The sequence below is a fragment of the Pogona vitticeps genome, chromosome 1 (assembly GCF_051106095.1).
Source record: "Pogona vitticeps strain Pit_001003342236 chromosome 1, PviZW2.1, whole genome shotgun sequence".
Lineage (NCBI taxonomy): Eukaryota > Metazoa > Chordata > Lepidosauria > Squamata > Agamidae > Pogona > Pogona vitticeps.
In genome coordinates, this window is record NC_135783.1 from 230,148,306 (window position 1) to 230,167,286 (window position 18,981).

Below are 18,981 nucleotides of genomic sequence, written 5' to 3' on the forward strand. Positions count from 1 at the left end.
TAAGATCACTCGAGGAGCTTTGTGGCTGGGGAGGGATTTGAAACTGAATCTACCCTAAACGTGTAACCATTATAGCATGTTGCCTGCTTCTCATTTCATCTTCTTGGGATAGAAAACAACAACGTAAAAGCACTTTGATTATTTTCCAGCATAAACACCTCTTTCTTACAGAATGCTGTGTAAGTGCCTTAATATCTTTGTAAGAACTGTTATAATTTAGTGGGCTTGGGCCAGGAGTTTGAATCTACTTGTGTCTTCTGGGAGACTGATCAGCTGAGATCACCTACAGCATGTATGACTTATGAGATTGTGTGTCCTATGCCTTGTGCAGCCATAATGCACAGTCTCAAAGCACCACCAGAAAGAGGAATGGGTAAACTATTTATGAATATTTAATGACCTAGAAAACCCTATGACCTGATGGCATATATACATATGTGTACAGTAGTCTGTTGGTTGCACTTTGCCCAACATAGAACATGTTGACTTAGAGTGATCCTAGTAGGGTTTTCAAAGTCTGAGATAGCTAAGGAGTGCTTCTACCATTGCCACTACCTAATGGGAAAATTTGAACCCAGGTCTCCTAGTCCTGCACTCTGTCCAATGCTGGTTCTCACTTAGTATGTTTAACCTCTCAACACATGTATTTATTTAAAAGACTTCTAAACCAACTCTTAGGGCATATCCTCCCAGGACAGCATATGATAGTGGTAAAAATGGTGCAGTGTAAGAAAACAGTAGTAAACACAATAATAAAATCTTAGTTAGTTATTAAAACCAGACAGCACCACGTATTGGCCCCAGTACAGCTTTGTTAACTTAGTTATAGGCCAGGGTAAGCAGGCAAGACTTTAGGTCTTCTTTGAAGGCATGTAACAATCAACCTTACAGATGTCAGTTAAAACCCGAACTGGAACTAGAATCTGGAACTAGTGGAAAAGTGGCTAAGTTGAGAGAGAACTTGGAGGGGGGGGGAGTCAGAGAAGTGGCAAAGCACACTTTGGTATGCCCTGACCCATAATCAGTGTCTCCTCTTCCCCTCCCTTCCACCACTGTGTAACATCTCTTTCCTCATGTCCAGTTGTCATCAAATGGTATTACTCTGCTTCTTTCTCTGCTGTCATTAGGGCTCAAGTCTATAAAATATGGGACAATGTCTTCATTATGGTAGGGTGTGGAAAGATTTGATTCTGGAATGCCATTTCAGCATTGTCTCCATATCCCCTGTTTTCTCTGTCTCAAAGCATTGTAAAGATAAGTCGCTCTTTTGTCTATGCCCCAGTTTCTTGATCTTTGATGTTGTGAAGGAGATGCCAGTGACAGATGCCCAACAAAATAGTTTTTTTTAAAAAAACAGAGCTAAGCAATTTATTGTAGAGGTGGGCAGCTTGCACCCTGTAATCTGCATATGGCTCTTGAATCCTTTATTTTTGCTTCTTTGCAAGCTGTTCTACCAAAATTGTGCCATTGTCCACACTGATGGTTTCGTTACCTTCCTTTTGCCTTCCTTGTGACTTCCTTTAGTAACAGAACCCTATGGGGTCTTCTTGTCACTTTTCACCGAGTCATCCACTACAGAGCTGCTGGAGTTTCCGCTGAATTCTAGTGTCAGTGTCAGTGAGGGAAGAATGTGGTTCTTCAAGGATTGCGGAGGGGGTCAGTGCAACCTATTGCCACCACACAGTTGCAAACCTCTGGTTTATTGCTTAATATTCAGCAGACAAACTTCAAGCTATATTTAGATTTAACTGTGCTTGCTTCAGCTGGACCTGTAATCTCTCCTAGTTACTGCTTTGTTTCGCATTTGTCTTAAACAACTCACCCAAAAATTATTTAAAGCAGAGACCGGAAATACCACTGGTGTTTTGTCACATGAGGATAGTTAACAAATGAAAAGGAGGCTGGAAAATTTAAGATACCTTTAAGGATTGCCAGAGGAGAATCACTGTAAAAAAAAACAAACTAAGAAGAATTAGGTGGAATTTGAAAATAGTCCATGTTGGTGGTAGTGGTGGTGGTGGTTTGTGCTACCTTTTACTTATGGTGATCCTTTTAATGAGAGGTCTTCAAAATGTGTAGTCCTCAATAGCTCTGCTCAGCTCTTACAAACTCAAATCTGTGGTTTTCTTTATTGAGTCAATCAATATTTTATATTTATCTTTGCTTGCTGCCTCAAACTTTTCCTACCATTATTGTCTTTTCCAGAAAGTCTTGCCCTCTCATGATATGATGGCCTCAGTTTCTACCTCTTTGCTTTCAGAGAAAGTTCAGATTTGATTTGATCTAGAACCAACTTATTTGTCTTTGTGGCGTGGTATGTGTAAAGCTCTTTTTCGGCTTCATATTTCAAATACAGTAAATGATTTTTTTTCCTGACATATTTCTTCACTGTTCAGCTGTTACACCTATATGTAGTAACTGGAGGTACAACAAAGTAGATTATCTTGGCCATGGCCTACAGTGACACGTCCTTACATCTAATGATACTTCCTTCATTGCTGCCTTTCCAAGTATCAGCCCTCTTCTGATTTCTTGGCTGCAGTCTCCATTTGAATTTATGATTCATCCAAAGTGTACAAAAATCTTGGGACAATTTCAGTTGTTTCATTGTCAACATGAAGGTTGTGCAATTCTCCTATAGCCATGATTTATATCTTCTACTGTGATGTTGAGTTGTCTACTCTTTTTTAAAAACTGATCTATGTTACATGGTTGTTTGGGGGTAAAATGAGAAAGTGAAACTGTCAATGGACCCCTGAAGTCCCTGGAAGAAGTTATTGTTCAGTATCTTGGATTTATGTGAAGAAGACCATGTTTGCTTTAAAATATCCTTAATGTGTATGTTACCATCTAATAATGTGAGTAATTGTTTAGTAGTGTTGTCTGTGGCAAATGGAAAATAACTTTCACATACAGCTAGTGACACCTTTTATTGAGCCAATGGAGGAAGCCACAGTCCATGAAACTTCTGCCAAACAATTATTTGTTGTTCTTTTTGTTACTCCCCTGGAACTTAATTTCTTGCACATTCATCCATTTGTTTACAACAGCATTAACTACCAGAGGCAGTGAATTTTCAATTGAGTATTTGTGCAAAGTGCATGTGTATGTAGAGTATCCATCCATATGTGCTGCTATTTGTTTTGAATTTACAGGGAATGAACATTTTGATACATAGAAAGCCAAATTTCTCCCAATAGAATGGAGGTGGTGAACACAATCCAGTCTGATTTCAGCAACACCAAAACATCTTTTCAGAAAGGGCAGATGCTCCTTTTGGACAGCCTGGTGGAGCAGCCTAAGAAAGGAACAGATGTTCCCAATCATCTCCTAGAATCCAGTAAGCAATTGTCAAGTCAAATGTGTGACACTCAAAGTCTTCAGAATACTATATGATTTATAACACTCCTTTATAGTTTGAGTCTGTGGAGGTCCGTTATAGCTGATATTTTCCCCTGATCTGGTTAACTTCATTGTGAAATCAGGTAACTTTATCAATTATATCAGTTTTCATCTGGATATCAAGGTATAAGTTGTTTCATTGTTCAAATGCTCTATCTCTCTTCAGAGGGTGAGAATAACCATTGTTTCATTTATAGTGAAATAAGTCATTTTCTAGACATCTACAACTGGCACATCAGTTTGCCAAATTTATGAGCTTTATTCTTCTAATTGCTTCTCTGCTCCATATGCATAAAGAATAATCCAGAATGATTTGAAAAATGTAACTTTTATTATTGAATTATTATGTGATTTGCTGGTCTTGTGAAGCCAATGGCTTTTTACATACATTTTGCCAATCTTGTAAAATTAGTTATTGGCCCTGAAATAACCCCTAATAGGCATTCATTGCATGAAAGGGCTGTTGTTGGTATAACAGCTGATGATTTTTTGTGTAAAGAAAATGCATGAGTCTACCTAAAGCATAGTCTACCTATTCTTTAGGTAGCATCTACGTAGCATCAGCCTACCCAAACTGGGGCTAAATATCATTAAACAAATAGAGCAAGTATGTCTGACTATAATTGGGCCAATCCAAACCAGTATACTGATTATTGTTTAAGTTTTCTTTCTGTTGATTCTCTTGTTTTTAGAGATTTATACAAAGCTTTTAAGAAATGATGTCATACAAGCTAAGCCTGCCATCATGCATTACGGAGGATATGAAATTGAAAAACATCACCAGCAAATCTTGGCAAGTAATGAATGTTGAAATGAGATTGTATGCAGGTATATTACCCAACCATCTTTTAACACTTAACTGGATCGCCTTCTAATGATTTTTATAAACAAAGTATCACATAAGGGTTTTTCTGGGGCTTTTGTTTTCAATTAATGTTAATGTTTGTTTTGTTCCACAGAAGCTTGTGAATATTTCTGCAGATGTTATAAACATCCATATTATTCCACCAGAAACAAAATACTTTGAGATCAAATATAACAAAACAGTAAGTGTCAGCAGGAACTTTTACCTTTGATTTTTCTCTTCCTTTTCAACCCTCATTTCTTTGAATTTCAAAAGGTATAGGAACAGTTACTGAGAAATTGCTTTGCTTTGTTTTATAGCACCGACTTGTACCTGGGTTGTCTTTTACAATTACCGTTGATTTTTGCCCTGATGAATGGCGATACTATTATGATTGCATTCGAATCCATTGTCAGGTAAGACACTGCGAAAGATGTATGCATGATGTCGGTCTCCTCTCATAGACAAGTGAAAATAAAAATGCTTGATGACACTCATGAGTAATGAAGGGTTTGAACAGATAGCATCCATTGTTTGCTTGTGTGGGAACCTAATCCATAGTAGTACTGTGAAATTGGGATTAGCCTGGGTGGGGGAAGAGCACGCCCCTCTTTCCATGAAATGTTTACTTCTGTAATAACACCTAAGCAGAGCTGAAGTGTACGGAAGAATGTTAGTCCAGGCTTAATTGTATTGGGGGACTAGCCATTTTGCCATTCAGAATAGGTGGTCTGTATAATGGTACTTTCAAACACAATCCTTTCTGGCTTCTGAAATCTGCTAATGGCAAAATTTATCTTGGTATCTCCCTTGTATAAGCTCATTCTGCAGAAAATTTAATCATGTAAGTTCCTCTGCGGGATGTTCATCTTTTTTGGCAGTCTGAGGCTTGAGTTTGCAAAAACTGAGCAGCACTCTTGAGGACAGGATATTGTGGACGTCTCAGGCAATTTGATGAAACATAATGACAGCAATGAAAACAACCAGGCAGGGTTCTCTCTGTTCTTGTGTTTTACCTGCAAAAAGCACCTTGGTTTGGAGTGCTTTTCTAAATAGTTGTTGTTGATGATGATGATGATGATGATGATGGAAAATTGTCTTTGGGATGTAATCTAGGACAGGGATAGGCAACAGAATAAAAGTTACAATTTGTCTTATGCTAAACGACAGGATTTCAGCCACAGAATTCATTTGCAAATCATTGCAGATTGTCTCATAATGGTAGTAGAGCTATGTGCATTATTATTAGTGCATGCCAGGAATTTTCAGAGAAGTGCTATAGCCCAAGTACCCTTGCTTCTTGTAACTACAGAACCGGGAGATAGTTGCCACAGTACAAAGCAAGCCATGTTTATCCAGTGTAATACTCCATGTAATTTTCTTCTTGTTATTTATTACCTTAGGAGGACGACACATTGTTGGTTCCCCTGCATGCCTATCCTGTGATGAATGCTGTGGAGTTTCCGTCCTACATTAGTTTGTCTGATGTTCCCCTGGGACAAAGGCAAGCAGTCATCACAGTAATAATTTCTTATTGTAATCGTTTTCTAATGCATTGCTAAAAGAATTAGCAGAATGGGAACCCAGATGTGGCAGTCATGTGGAGGAAGAGGACAGCTTTTCTTCATATCTTAATAGCTCAATCACAAAACCTAATTGGAGCTACTTCTCCTCCAGCAATATTTATATAATTTCCTTTTCGATGGCTAGGTGTCATAAAATGTAGTTGATTGTTTTGTAAGATTATCTGAAGCTGTTGCACTTTTTATTTTTGAAGATTCACTGATTTCCATGAATCAGACTTGTCACTGACCTGGCTTTGGTCACTGTGGCAACTTTGTTGTATAAATAAGCGGTCCCCAACCTTTTTCAGTCCATCGACTGCCTGAGGAAGGTGGGGCACCACTTGTGTGCATGCGCAAACAGCAGCACAGCGCTCATCTGGGTGCGCATGTGCAAACGGCGGCACGCACGCAGGCTGTGCGGGGATAAGTGCATGCGAGGGTGGGGCGGGAGGTCTGTCTTGGCGGCCTGGTCTAGCTCAGGCCACAGACCGAGGGTTGGGGACCTCTGGTATAAATGATGTCCCTTGGCACTGTTCTCTTATAACATTGTATCATAGGGACATAGGAAGCTGTCTTCTGTCAGATCAGACCCTGCTCAGTATGGTCTGCGCTACACTTCCCCAACCTGGCTATCCCTCACAATTTTAGTCTACATTTCCCATTATGCCCAGCCAACAGGGTCAGGGATGAGGGAGTTGTGCCCTCCTGCACATTAGAAGGGCTGGCAGGCTGGAGAAAGCTGGTAAACCCTGAATGGCAGGAACTCTCTAGGCAATGTCAGGTGGTGTTAGAGAGTGAACTTGGGGTATTCCACATGTAAAGCCATGTGCTCTGCCAACAAGCTATACCCCGAGTGATAGGAAGAATCATGGAGCCAGCAGCAGCAGCGAAATTGTGAGTGGACGGTCTGGCCCCATGGTACCGGGGGCTCATTGTCGCCACCTTGTGGTATAATAAGTAGAGAGGGGGGTATTCGTATACGAATACCCCCCTCTCTACTTATTATACTTTTATTCCAAAGTCTGCCATTCCTTTCACCTCTCCTGGGTTCCATGCTCAGTCCCCAGCCCACATTATTTGTCCATGCCTTCTTTGGGCATGAGCGCTACCCAAGTTAGAAATGTTAAAAACTCAGCAAACAATGAGTTGCTGTAGTTCTATTCTTTATCCAACATATTTCTTAACAGTACTCTTCAAAGAATTGCTCCATATAAACTACATTCCTTGCTAATCAGTTGGACAGGATTTTAGACAAACAGTTTATAGAATATGGCAGTCATCTGATTAAATTGTGTATTTTTTCTAACATGATGGAGAATGTCCAGTGTTTTTTCAAACTGTTTTGTTTTGATTACCTGAAGTCAGACATGCACAAATTGATGTCCTTATAGATAGGGGATTTGGGGAAATGTATAATCCAATGAAAAGGGACCAGTTTAGGATCCAAAGTTGTTATGCCCATCAAAGAAGCATTGTTGATTTGTAGGTATGCCCTCCCATCCTAAACCTAGGATGAAGTCCTAAGCCTAATCAAAGTAATTTGTGTAAGTCTTACCAATACCAGTGGATGCTTTCACACCTGTAAGATCCAAGATAAATGCAAAGCGAATTCAACGTGGTTTGTACTTCTTCAGGTGACAGATAGTGAAATCATATTTCTGAACCCTCCCAAGGAATTGTTCCTATGATTTGGATTTTTAAAATTTAGTGGTGTATTAAAAATGGCAGCCTTCTGCCTATAGTCACAGCAACTGCACTGAAACAAACAAACAAACAAACCAAAAAATGCTCAGACTACGACATTGCACAGTGTTTAATATAGAATTCACATGTGTGCAATCCTACATGTGTTCACTCGGAAGTCCCATTGAATTCAGAAGACTTTACTCCCAAGTAAGTGACTTTAGGTTCAGAGTTTCAGTTCTGCATTCTTGAGCGAAGAACATCTAAATTCATTTCAGTGTAATGTTGATTTTCGTACAGTTGCTTTTAAAAAAAATGAACAGGTGCTAATTGTAACAATAATTTCTTCATTGCCAGGTTCTTCTGGTTAATATGTTAGTTTGGCATCAGATGCATATTCAGTAAGTTTGTTTCACCATAATTTAATAACCAGAACACAACTTAGCCTTCATTGTTCAGTATATAGCATTCTGGCAGCATGTATTATTAAACAAAAACATTTTTGGAAATTATTGTCCAAGTCAATGAACTTAAAATAGGATCTTAGTCCAGTAAGCAATTTGTTATCCTATAAATTACTCTTTTCATTTTAGACCACTATTTATATATTTCTTTTTTGAGATATCTCTTTATTTGTCATAATGCAGGAGAAAGATTGTGAGGAACATGAATTTAATTGTTTTGAATCATCTTGTTCTGCTTCACCTTTTTTCAGTAAGGAGTATGTGATCCCTCTACAGTGCAGCTGTCCCATCGATTTTGAGTTCCATGTTGAGTATCTTCAGCCTCACAAAGCCTTTACAGTTCATCCAACATCTGGTAAGAATTGAGACAGGTAGCATTCATTAATATTTGAAAGAATCTGACCATTATCTTAATTGTTTATAAAAGAAGTCAGTCACAAATTAAGAGCAGAAATCGCGCTGGAGGAGATATAGCCATTTAGGTAGTCTCATGGCTACAGTTAGAATGTACTAAGTTCTCTCTGTCTTTTGAGACTGATCCTCATCTTGTTTGTGTAAGTACCACCAAATTCAACTGGACTTTCTCCTACTTGGAATGGCAATCTCAGGAGGCGAGGTACAACACTTTTTGCTGTAATCTGGTTCATCTGTGTCAAGAATATCCAATCCTGAACACAGCTCCTCTGAACCAGTATATCCACAGAACATTGAACCATCTGTTGGTAGAGTGGAATAATACAGAGCAGGTTGAAATTCTGAATGAAAATAATGGAAGAAAATAATGAAGGAAGAAAAGGACAAAGCTTCTGAAGGAGACAAACTTGAGATAACTTTTTTCTAGGGTTTTTTTTTTGTTTTTTTTTTGTTGTTGTTGTTTTTTTTTTTTGGAAGGAGGTGGTAGTTCAGTTTTTACCAAGCCTGTTACGGCCACTAACTACTTCATTGCAAGATTTTCCAGGAAGAGAGGTGGAGGAGGTTGAAACAGGCTTTAGAGACAGCCCATAATTAGAGGTGAAAGTGCATTCATGTTTCTGAGATGGGACAGTGACAGTTTTTCTGTTCTTCTGAAATCAGGCCTAAAAGGATTCTGCAGGTGCTTTAAAGGTGCCTGACTCCCGAAGACCAGCCATCAAAAAAAAGCAAGCTAATCTGCATAATCTTCAAAGTGAGATGCACTTGTGCTGTGACACACAAATGCTCCTATTAATGTAGAATTTCTCTTTTCCAGTCATGGGCTGTGGCTAACATCTTTTTCTGGCCTGTCTCTATCGAACCCCATGGCCCCGCCCCACCATGATCATAGACTAAAGACTGGTCATTGGATGAGGTGACCTATGTTCTACAAAATTTGATTATGCTGAATAAAACATATTACCCTTAAAAGTGACGAAAAACTATGTGAGGGTTTTTTTTAGGTTGGTTCGTGTTCAGGTGGTTTGGGGTTTGTTTATTTTTTGCTTCTTTTTTGCTTTAAAAAAACCATACAACAGCAGTTCCAAGGACCAAAGCAGACATTGCTTTTAAAATATAGTTAGCCACTCCTGTTCTTCTCTAGGATAACTGTATTGAGCGTAATCTGGATGTGGACCTTAGTGTATGCGTGGGGGGGGAGGCTTTAATCATATACCTTTCTTCTGGTAACAGCCAAGTATGAGCCCACTGCACCTAAAATTTATAATGCAAAATATTATTCATTAAAGCAGTGGATATATATTTTGCTGTCACAGTGAAACAACCCTAGTCAGCATCTAAGCAAAGATAGAACAATTAAAGTTCTCCCATAGAATCATTGAATCATAGAAAAGTGAAATTGGAAGGGGCCTACAAGGCCATCAAGTCCAACCTCCTGCTCAGTGCAGGAATATAAATCAGGATATCTACCAAGTGATTATCTAAGTTTGTCTTGAATGCCTCAAGTGTTGGAGCACTCACCAACTCCCAAAGTACAGTGGTGCCCCGCATGACAACGATAATCTGTCCCGGGAAAATCGCTGTTTAGCGAAATAGTCATGTGAAAACCCTTTCCCCATTGGAATGCATTGAAACCCGGTTTAATGTGTTCCAATGGGGAAAATACCTCATCGTCCAGCAAAGATCACCCATAGGAAAGCCATTTTGCAAGCGCCGATCAGCTGTAAAAATGGCTGCCCTGCGAAGCATGGGTCCGGAAAACACAGGGCAGCCATTTTGCGAAGCTGACGATCATTGGAAAAAATCGTCTTGCGAACAAACGGTTCGCGAAGCACGGACCTAATTGACGTCCAGCGGAAATCCCCCATTGGCATGACTGTTTTGCGAATCGCCATAGCGATCGCAAAAAGTCATCGTTGTGCGAATGTGTTGTTTAGCGGGGTCGTCGTCTTGTGAGGTATCACTGTAACTGGTTCCACTGTTGTACTGCTCTAACAGGAAGTTTTTCCTGATATTCAACCGAAATCTGGTTTCCTTTAACTTGAGCCTGTTGTTGCGTGTCCTGCATTCTGGGATGATCGAGAACAGATCTTGCCCCTCCTCTGTATGCAACCTTTCAGATATTTGAAAAGTGCCATCATATCTCCCCTCAGTCTTCTTTTCTCAGGGCTATACATGCCCAATTCTTTCAACCTTTCCTCATAAGGCATGGTTTCCAGCTCCCTGATCATCCCTGTTGTCCTCCTGTGAACCTGTTTCAATTTGTTAGCAACCTTGAAGTGTGATGTCCAGAAGTGGACAGAATACTCAAGGTGAGGCCTAACCAGTGCTGAATAAAGGGGGACTAGCACTGTGCGGGATTTGGAAACTATACTTCTATTAATGCAGCCTAAATAGCATTTGCCTTTTTTGTAGCCACATCACACTGTTGGCTCACAGTTAGCCTGTGTTTGGTTCCTTGTAAAAATTAAAAAGAGTGCTGTTTTTCACAAGGTGATTGTAAAAGGAAGTATTTTCTTGTCAACATTGATTTAATTAGCCTGTCTGTTATTTCTGACAGGCTAATTCTCTTATTCGTAGAATGAGAATTGGCACTATGCAGTACTTCAGATTATGTATTGCTTTATTACCTATATTAAACTTTACCTTTTTAATGGCAATATTTTGGTTATACAGTAGGACCCCCGTATCCACAGGATCAGTATTCATATTTATCCACAGTCTGAAAATATTAAAAATATTAAAAGAAAAAAATCCATGAAAATCTATTTTCACATATATTGTGGGAAATGGCCACTGGAGAGAGCCAGAGACCACGCTATGAATACTTGCTAGTGATGAATTTAGGTAATACATGTGAAAATAATTTTTCTGGTTTTTTTCCCTTTTACCATTATAATGGTAAAAGGGGAAAAACCAGAAAAAATATTTTCACTGAAAGAAATAGCATTTGCTATTATCTATGGTTTTCAGTATCCCCTGGGGGACCTTGGAACTAATCCCCAGTGGATATGGGGGGGGAGGGGGGTCATACTGTATCGGCTTTCCTGTCCATTGTGAGGACCTGTGGTTGTGAACTGTAACTCCGAATGTGAACTTGCTTGGCTCCCTATCTGAATCACTCCCCGATGTGGATTTTTCGTGTAAAACAGAAAAGGAAGTGTGTGCTATGTGTGTCTTCAGCTAGGGTCAGCTTTGACTCTGGACTTGTGGAGTAGCCAAGGGGGTCGTGTGCACATCACTCTCCAATACCAAGCCAGATCATGTAGGTCACAGCTAGCCAGTCTGTTTGTGTATGTGTGTAATTTCCTTTCCACTGCTGCTATAACGAACTGATTTTGTGAGATAGAAGTATGAAGTAGAAGTAGAATTGCTCTGCTCCCAGGGACTTGTTGGCATTTCAGTCAGCTGCTTGAACGCATCTCTTTTTTAACATTTCTCAAGCTGGCCTTGCACATATCGGTGACTATTTGACCCTGCAAATTTTTTTCACTTGTACAAGTGTCCACAGTCAGGTTTTGGACTGAGGGAAGGGGTTGCCTTCCCAACATTTAGGGGAGGACCCCCCGCCCAGCCTTTTTCCATGATTGTCTCCTGATTTGAGATGACTTCAAGATGAAGATACTAACTATATTGTATTTGTTTGTTATAGGAATAATTCCAGCCAATGGGAGAGCAGAAGTGGTAATTAAATTCACACCGTTCAAATACGGGACAGCCCAGATGAAAATCCAGTTGTGGATTTCTCAGTTTAACTCAAAACCATATGCATGTGCATTCACAGGAACATCAACGCCACAGCCAAGTTTAATGTATGTGCAAGTATTTTATATATATTCTAATTTACTGGGAGCTTTTAATGAAGTAATATTTGCTGTAAATGTTCCCCTTGAAAGGGAACAATATCTGTATTAAAATCAGTTTAACAACAAAGTCACTGCAAGTGTCACTGCATTCTACAATGACGAGATACTCTAAGTTCAAACGCCCAACATTTTGTTCTTCATGTCCCTAAAATCCATGTGAAAAACTGCAGCTTTATTTTTGCTTAAAGGTATTAAAAGGCAAATCTTTCAAAATCCAGGAAAGCAGATTTTGAGAAGCAAGAAAAAATTTTGCAGAGCACACCAAAGTTTGTGGAAAGAGATGTGGCGCGTTTGCCACAGAAGACAGTATCACCAAAGGAGAAGCGGCACAACGTCCTTCCAAAAGTGCAAGTAAGGGCCAAAGGAAGAAGACAGGAACCCCTCGTTGTTACAGAGACATTGCACGTTTAACTCCCTTTGACATGTCATATTTTATTTCATAGGCCATCGAATATAAAAGCTTGCAGTTCCCGGCCGATTTGTCAAATCCTTACGCTGTAGCAACTGTTTTGATTCAGGAGCCTGGCAAATTAAAGATTAAACACTTGAGAGAAGGTAACAGAGTTGAATACTCCAGTATGAAATTTCTGAGCAGGACTGTGATGGTTAAAAGTTGCTCTTAGCAATACTAAGTGAGCATGTAATTGCAAAAATTGCATATCATTCCCTTCTTTTCCCTCTGTGTTCATTTCCTTTCTTTTCCTCCGCAGTGTCCCTTGGACTGTTGGCTTGACTATTAATCCCTTGAGTCAGAGACCTGTTCTCTTGTGGTTTGCAAAACATTGTCAGTGTCAGTTTAAGTAATATCTGTGGAGGAATGAGCAGCATAATAATTCTGCTTCACGTTCTATGAATAAAAATACACTGATTCGCCCCTGGTTATTTTAGGACACTCAGCAAACATACCAATGCTTTTGACAATAGAAGTATCTGCTGATTTTGAGCGTCTTACAAATAATTGTAGTTTGTTAAATGGGAGTGGTCTGCACAGAAGAAATGGGATTTTGGCCAGTGTCCACTGGGGTGTTTCCATTGATAGCAGCAATGATTACCAGTAGAAGTGGGAAGGGGACAGTCTTCTGTTCCTCGCCCCTGAGTATTCTAAAAACAGCTTCTTGAGGGTCAGGAACTTCTTCCCAAGCAGACTTTGAACATTAAGGAGAGCTACAGCAGGAAAGAGCAGAAGGTCCTGGGGCTGTCTTCCTATAGAAGAATGGATGGGAGTTAAGCAGACAGTCTTTGATTTTCATTTATACTTAGATTATAGATTAGTTGGTTGGATTTCTTGACTTAGTATGGTTTTAGTACAGCGCTATGTTAGTGTGGAGTAAAATCCAATTTCTTCTCCTCTGTCATTTCCCAGCCCTCCTGGTCATATTTGGTGGGTGGCGCTAAGGACACAGATTAGAGGAATGTGCTTCCACCGTAAAGCACAGTTCAGTCTACTTGCTAAATCCATTTTTGTGCATATTAACCATCGTGATTTTTTGGCTTAGAGCACATAATGCCTCACCCTAATCTAAGTAATGTGGTCTGTTCCATCTGAAGCACTCTGCTCCGGTTTTAACAGAAGACCTTCAACTCTCTTCTTGCTAGACAGTCCTGTATAAAAAGCAAGTGTTATAGTATTGCAATGACACTTGGCAAGACCTGGGTTTAAGTCCCTGCTAAGCCATAAAACTCACTTGGGCCTCCTTTTTGCTCGCCCCTCCCTCCAAAATGTGGAGTCTCTCCCTAGCTAAATCTTTCCCCTGACCTTTTCCATCTTGTTACTGTAGAAGTTTAGCCCTGACCTTGGTGTGAAGCAGACTTGCTGTCAGTGACTAATACTATTCTATTTATCGGGAGGATTCCGTGTATTTTAGACATATTTTTGCTGTCAATGCTAATTTTTTAAATTCTGATATTTTTCATGGATTTATTGTATCTTCGTATACACACTATAAAAAAGCAAATGCCCTTTTGGTAGGTATCAATCAAATAAACTTCACATTCCCCGAATGTCAAATGCTGCATTGTAAAGTTGAGATGTTGCCTGATATAAACAGATCTTTAAGACCATTAAATTTCAGCATTCCAAAATCACATTTTCCATGTTCATAAATAAGTTTAATGGCATTCTGAATTGACTTCCTGTTTATATCTGTAGCCAGTGACAATACTGGAGGACTATTTTTGCTCCATTCCTTGAGCATCTTATTCAGTACCTGTCCATATCTGTGTCCTATAGTTCTCGGAGGACAAGGCGATGGAGGAACTCAAACAAGGCAGGTGAGAGAAGCCGTCTTTGAACTGAAAGTCAAACAGGAAATGCAAGAAGAGCTAAACAATCAACTGAAATGGTGAGTTTTGACTGATAGGCATAAATAGTACGAAGCATTGTGACTGGTGGTTATTATGTTTTTTTATATGAATCTGTAAATGAGCTGTAAAGATAAGTGAAAAAACCTCTTTGGATTTTACAGTATATTGATATTCCTTTGCACTAACAGAATAGGAAGAGCTGTGCTGGATCAAACCAAAATTCTGTCCGGGCGTAATCTTTGTTATTCCCCCACTCTGCAAATCTGCTATCTGGTGTGTGTCACACAGAATTTCAGGACATGGGGGAATCTGCCAAGATCAGGTCCCCTTACCTTGCACTTGGATAAGATTTTTCCACAAGACTGTCATTGGTTACAACTAGAGATGGACACGAACCGCTGGTTCAGTGGTGTGTGCTGGTTTGTCCTTCAGACAAAGAGGTGTTTGGTATTTCCCAGCCCGCTTCCGCCAGCAGGCGCCCACTCAGAGGTCGCACCTTGGCTTCCCTGCCCCACCTGCTCCAGGCGCTGCCTATGAGTGGGCGCCCACCAAAGGAGGTAGGGCTGGAAAACGCCAATCACCTGTTTATCCTAAGGACGATCCGCCATGAACTGACAAACCAGCGGTTCATGCCTGTCTCTAGTTACAACCTGTTGATTACAATCTGTTCTGAAATTATTCATGTACAGTAAGTAGTACCTTGGTTGTGAAGCGGATCTGTTCTACGAGACGCTACGTAGTACGGAAATTTCGCAAACTGAAACGTCAATTGCGCTATGAAAGGGGCGACACTATAGGCGCAATGCGCCCTGAGAAAACCCTTTCATAGTGTGCAAATAAGAAAAGAAAACAACGTAAACCGGGGCTTTATTTCTTATGGATTTCAGTTTGTAAACCGAAAATTATGTAAACTGAGGTATTTGCAAACCGAGGTACTACTGTACTAATATAATTATAGTCGCTTGACTGACATACTGTAGTTTTGCTCCCCACTCCAAAAGAAACAAGTCCCTAAAGTATCAAAGCACTTGAAAGTAATGGGACACAATTGCATTGAAATTACTAGGCCTTAAACATGCTTAACTTTGGAATGGTCTGTTTACTGTTAACTGTACACATTTTTGATATAGGTATTACTCAGATCAGCTCAATATGCATCCACTGTAACACAGACTGATATACATTTATTCAACAAATGTGTGATGAGATGTTGATTATCTGTGGTCAGATGATTCATGAGAGCGATGGGTTTGGGAAAGTTACTTTCTGGACTTCAGCTTTGCAAAAGCTACAGCAATTTGGTATTAGGTTATTTCCTTCCCTGTGGAGGTATCAGAAAGCCTATTCTGAGCTGAACTTTCAAGTGGAAACTATTCTCTCTTCTCTAATTCAAATATAGGCAAGTTCATCTGGGCAAAGAGCCAATGACGCCAGCTTTCCAGAAGCAGGTTTTTGATGACCGACAGAGAGAAGAAGAAATGTACAGGGTTTGGATGTATTTTTATTTCAGAATTGATTTATGAGCATATATGTTGCTGGGGCCTGTTCGGAGGAGGGGGGGATTAGACCCATTTTGTTATTGTAGAAATACGAGTGAGGAGGAAGAGGGCGGACCTCCCACCTAGCTGCTTAACGGCATATCTTGAAATAAAGCATACACTATTCTCACTGCCAATGTTTTGATAATATGTGCCACATCCTCTCCTTGCAGTTCTCATGAAACATCCAGAGAAAAAGCAAGGGAGGGTTACTTACCAAAAAAAACCAAGAGCTGTCTACCGTATAATGTACATGGAGCTATCTCGGCATGCCTAGATACTTGGGGTGAGGCTCTCTGTCACATGCTGTGCTCCAACTGAAGGACCTCATTGTCTAAACATCCACTGTGTCCTTTAACATCAAATGTCCTTTAACATCAAATGTCCTTTAACACCAAATGCCTTCTTTTCACAAAGCCTGAGGGTTGTCCGTTAGATTGGAAAGCTAGCCTTGCTTAACTCTCAGCTCTTCCCTAGCTATATGGGTTTGTTTTCCTGGGATCTCCCATCCTCCGCCTCCTTATCCACTTAAGGTCCATGTAGCTAGGATCCGTCTCTTTGTCGTTGGATTCACTTTGCCAAGGGAAGCAGAGCTGCCCTGCTTAGTCATCCCTGACATGGTGCGTGTTCATGTGGATCCAAGTAGGTAGATGTGGATTGAGTGGCAGAACAAGGTTCTGCTAGATGCCCCTTCTTGGTTTTGGTATGCCTACAAATGACTGTAGTTACTATCCTGTGTCCACTTACTTGGCAGTAAAGCCCACTAAACATAACTGGCATGGACCCAACAGAACCTGCTTATGGTTGCTGCAAGTTAAGAGCCTTAAACTAAAATACACTGTTTTTCTTGATCTTACTCTTGAGATTTTGGCTCCACCCATCACCAGAATACAGTTTTTAAGAACTCTATAAACAGTTTGGTAGGGGGTGTAGTATAGGGGTGGACATTGTGCAGAGGTCTGAGAGCCATACGTGCACCCACCAGACCAGCGCTGTCATAGGAACAGAATACAGAAATCTCGGCATGCCACGTGTGATTGGTGAATTCTGCTCGCATTTTCCAGATGTTTTAGGAAGGGAAAAAAATTGATTGGCACTAAATGCAAGACTTTGATTGAGGATTTCCTGGGGGGTTTTGTGTTTTGTTTTGTTTTTGTGCCCATTCAGATTAAAAGAGGAGATCCCATGGTGGAGAAGGAGTTTCAGAGGAAATGTGTTGAAATTTCTCTCAAACGTATCATCCGAGATGTCAGTGAGGTATGTCTTTGCGCCTGATTTGAACGGGTGGCTAGGATTAGAGGGAGGAGAAAGAAGCTGCTTGTAATCCAGTCACAAAGTCAAAATGAATATATTGTAATCTGTTTCCCTTACATTGTTTGTTTCTCTTTCCAGGGAAATAGGAGGGAAAACAATGTGAATGCATGTTAGTTGCTAGTAGTATCTGGGTGTAGCGAAATCACCAGTTGGAATGCAGCCGTCATGTGAGGGTTTTTTCATTGCGTTTTTCCCCCTCTTTTTTCCTTTTTTGTGGAGGAAGGGTGCCTCCTTGAATTAACTGATACATAAGCTGAAATCCTGTTTGTGTAAGTTATGCTGCATAAGTCTGGAAATTAAAGATTTCCTAAATTTCTCCTGAGGTACTCATGGCTCCTTCATCATTGGGAATCCAGGGGATCCGTGGAATGCAACAGTTAAGTCTTTAGTTACTGCCGATAAAACTGTAGTTAATGATGAAGAAATGAACCACAATTGTCACCATTGTTTTGCTAGGGCTGTGATCCTAAATATCCTTATTTGGATCACTGGGTCATCCTTTGGGTGTAGTTACAAGCCCTGTTAACCAGTGTAAATAGGATGATCTTGGGTAAAGTGCAATGAATACTGCCATAAGAGTTAGTGTTTGAGATTCCTAACTGTATACCAACTGTTATCTTTGCTTCTTGTGCATAACTCAGGCCCCCAACTTCCAGCCGACATTTGACCTCCTGCTTAATAACCCTTGGCGCCACAGGCATTTGACTTTGCGAAGATTTCAACAAGCTGCACGAAAGGTACCGAAACACATTCTTTATAACTTTGCTTGCCAACTGCAGATGTCCTGATCCATTTCCAAAATCTCTGTTAATTTGAAGATATATTTGGTAACTTTTAAGAGGTTTTTAGCACAATTTTTTAAGAATCCAGATCCAGTCTCTGTTGCAAGTACTGTGGCCCACTTTGCTTGCTGGCAAACATATATCCTAACACTGAGGGAGGTCCGGAAGAAAAGAAGGAGAAACTGGTTCTTCGCAGTGGCCCCTTGCCTCTCGAACAACTTGCCTGTGGAGATCCGCCTGGCTCCCTCATTGGGTGTTTTCAGGAGTAAAGTTAAGACCTGGCTATTTAGTCAGGCTTTCCCTCCTGCCATATCTTAACTTTTGTCATTTTTGCCATCTTGAATTTATGGTAGATGTTTATTGGGTTTACTGTTTCTAAAAATTGTAATGCCGCCCAGAATACACCTTTGTTCTAGATGGGCGGGGTAGAAGTCTAATAAAATAAAAATTTTAAAAAATATTCTACACATAACAGCTTTTCCTGTCCAAATATATATACAGTATATATATATAAATTCTTGCATCCTCCCCCCCCCCGAAGAAAGAGTTTTGATCTCTAAACCACAATCCTATATTCACATAGCTGAGATTATACCCTGTTGAATTCAATGGAAAATATTTGCAAGTAGTCACATATGGGATTGTGCTATGAATGCATTTTAAAGGGGGTAGTCAGATTTCTAAAACCATGAAAAAGCTATATTTCTGTGCAGATGCTAAAGTTCAAGTTTGAATGTTATTCTACAGTTAGTTTCCTGTAAACCCAATTTGAATTACTATAAATTAATATATATATTGAAAACAGATT

At 40.0% G+C, this 18,981-nt stretch overlaps 1 protein-coding gene across 2 annotated transcripts in view; it reads left to right on the top strand.

Annotated features, from left to right (window-relative positions):
• CFAP221 (cilia and flagella associated protein 221) overlaps positions 1-18,981 on the top strand; it is a 32,142-nt gene that overhangs the window by 1,375 nt on the left and 11,786 nt on the right. Inside the window, exons 1-14 of one of the 2 annotated variants that reach the window (XM_072984687.2) lie at positions 2,197-2,314; positions 3,156-3,340; positions 4,095-4,195; positions 4,362-4,448; positions 4,567-4,662; positions 5,650-5,750; positions 8,210-8,313; positions 12,022-12,181; positions 12,454-12,586; positions 12,679-12,790; positions 14,466-14,577; positions 15,939-16,026; positions 17,245-17,334; positions 18,033-18,128. In XM_072984687.2, coding sequence (XP_072840788.2) covers positions 3,202-3,340; positions 4,095-4,195; positions 4,362-4,448; positions 4,567-4,662; positions 5,650-5,750; positions 8,210-8,313; positions 12,022-12,181; positions 12,454-12,586; positions 12,679-12,790; positions 14,466-14,577; positions 15,939-16,026; positions 17,245-17,334; positions 18,033-18,128 — 1,419 coding nt within the window. In that variant the 5' untranslated portion in view covers positions 2,197-2,314; positions 3,156-3,201. Of the gene's footprint in view, positions 1-2,196; positions 2,315-3,155; positions 3,341-4,094; positions 4,196-4,361; positions 4,449-4,566; positions 4,663-5,649; positions 5,751-8,209; positions 8,314-12,021; positions 12,182-12,453; positions 12,587-12,678; positions 12,791-14,465; positions 14,578-15,938; positions 16,027-17,244; positions 17,335-18,032; positions 18,129-18,981 lie in introns of those variants that run through there. The other variant, XM_020779591.3, reaches the window with a different exon arrangement.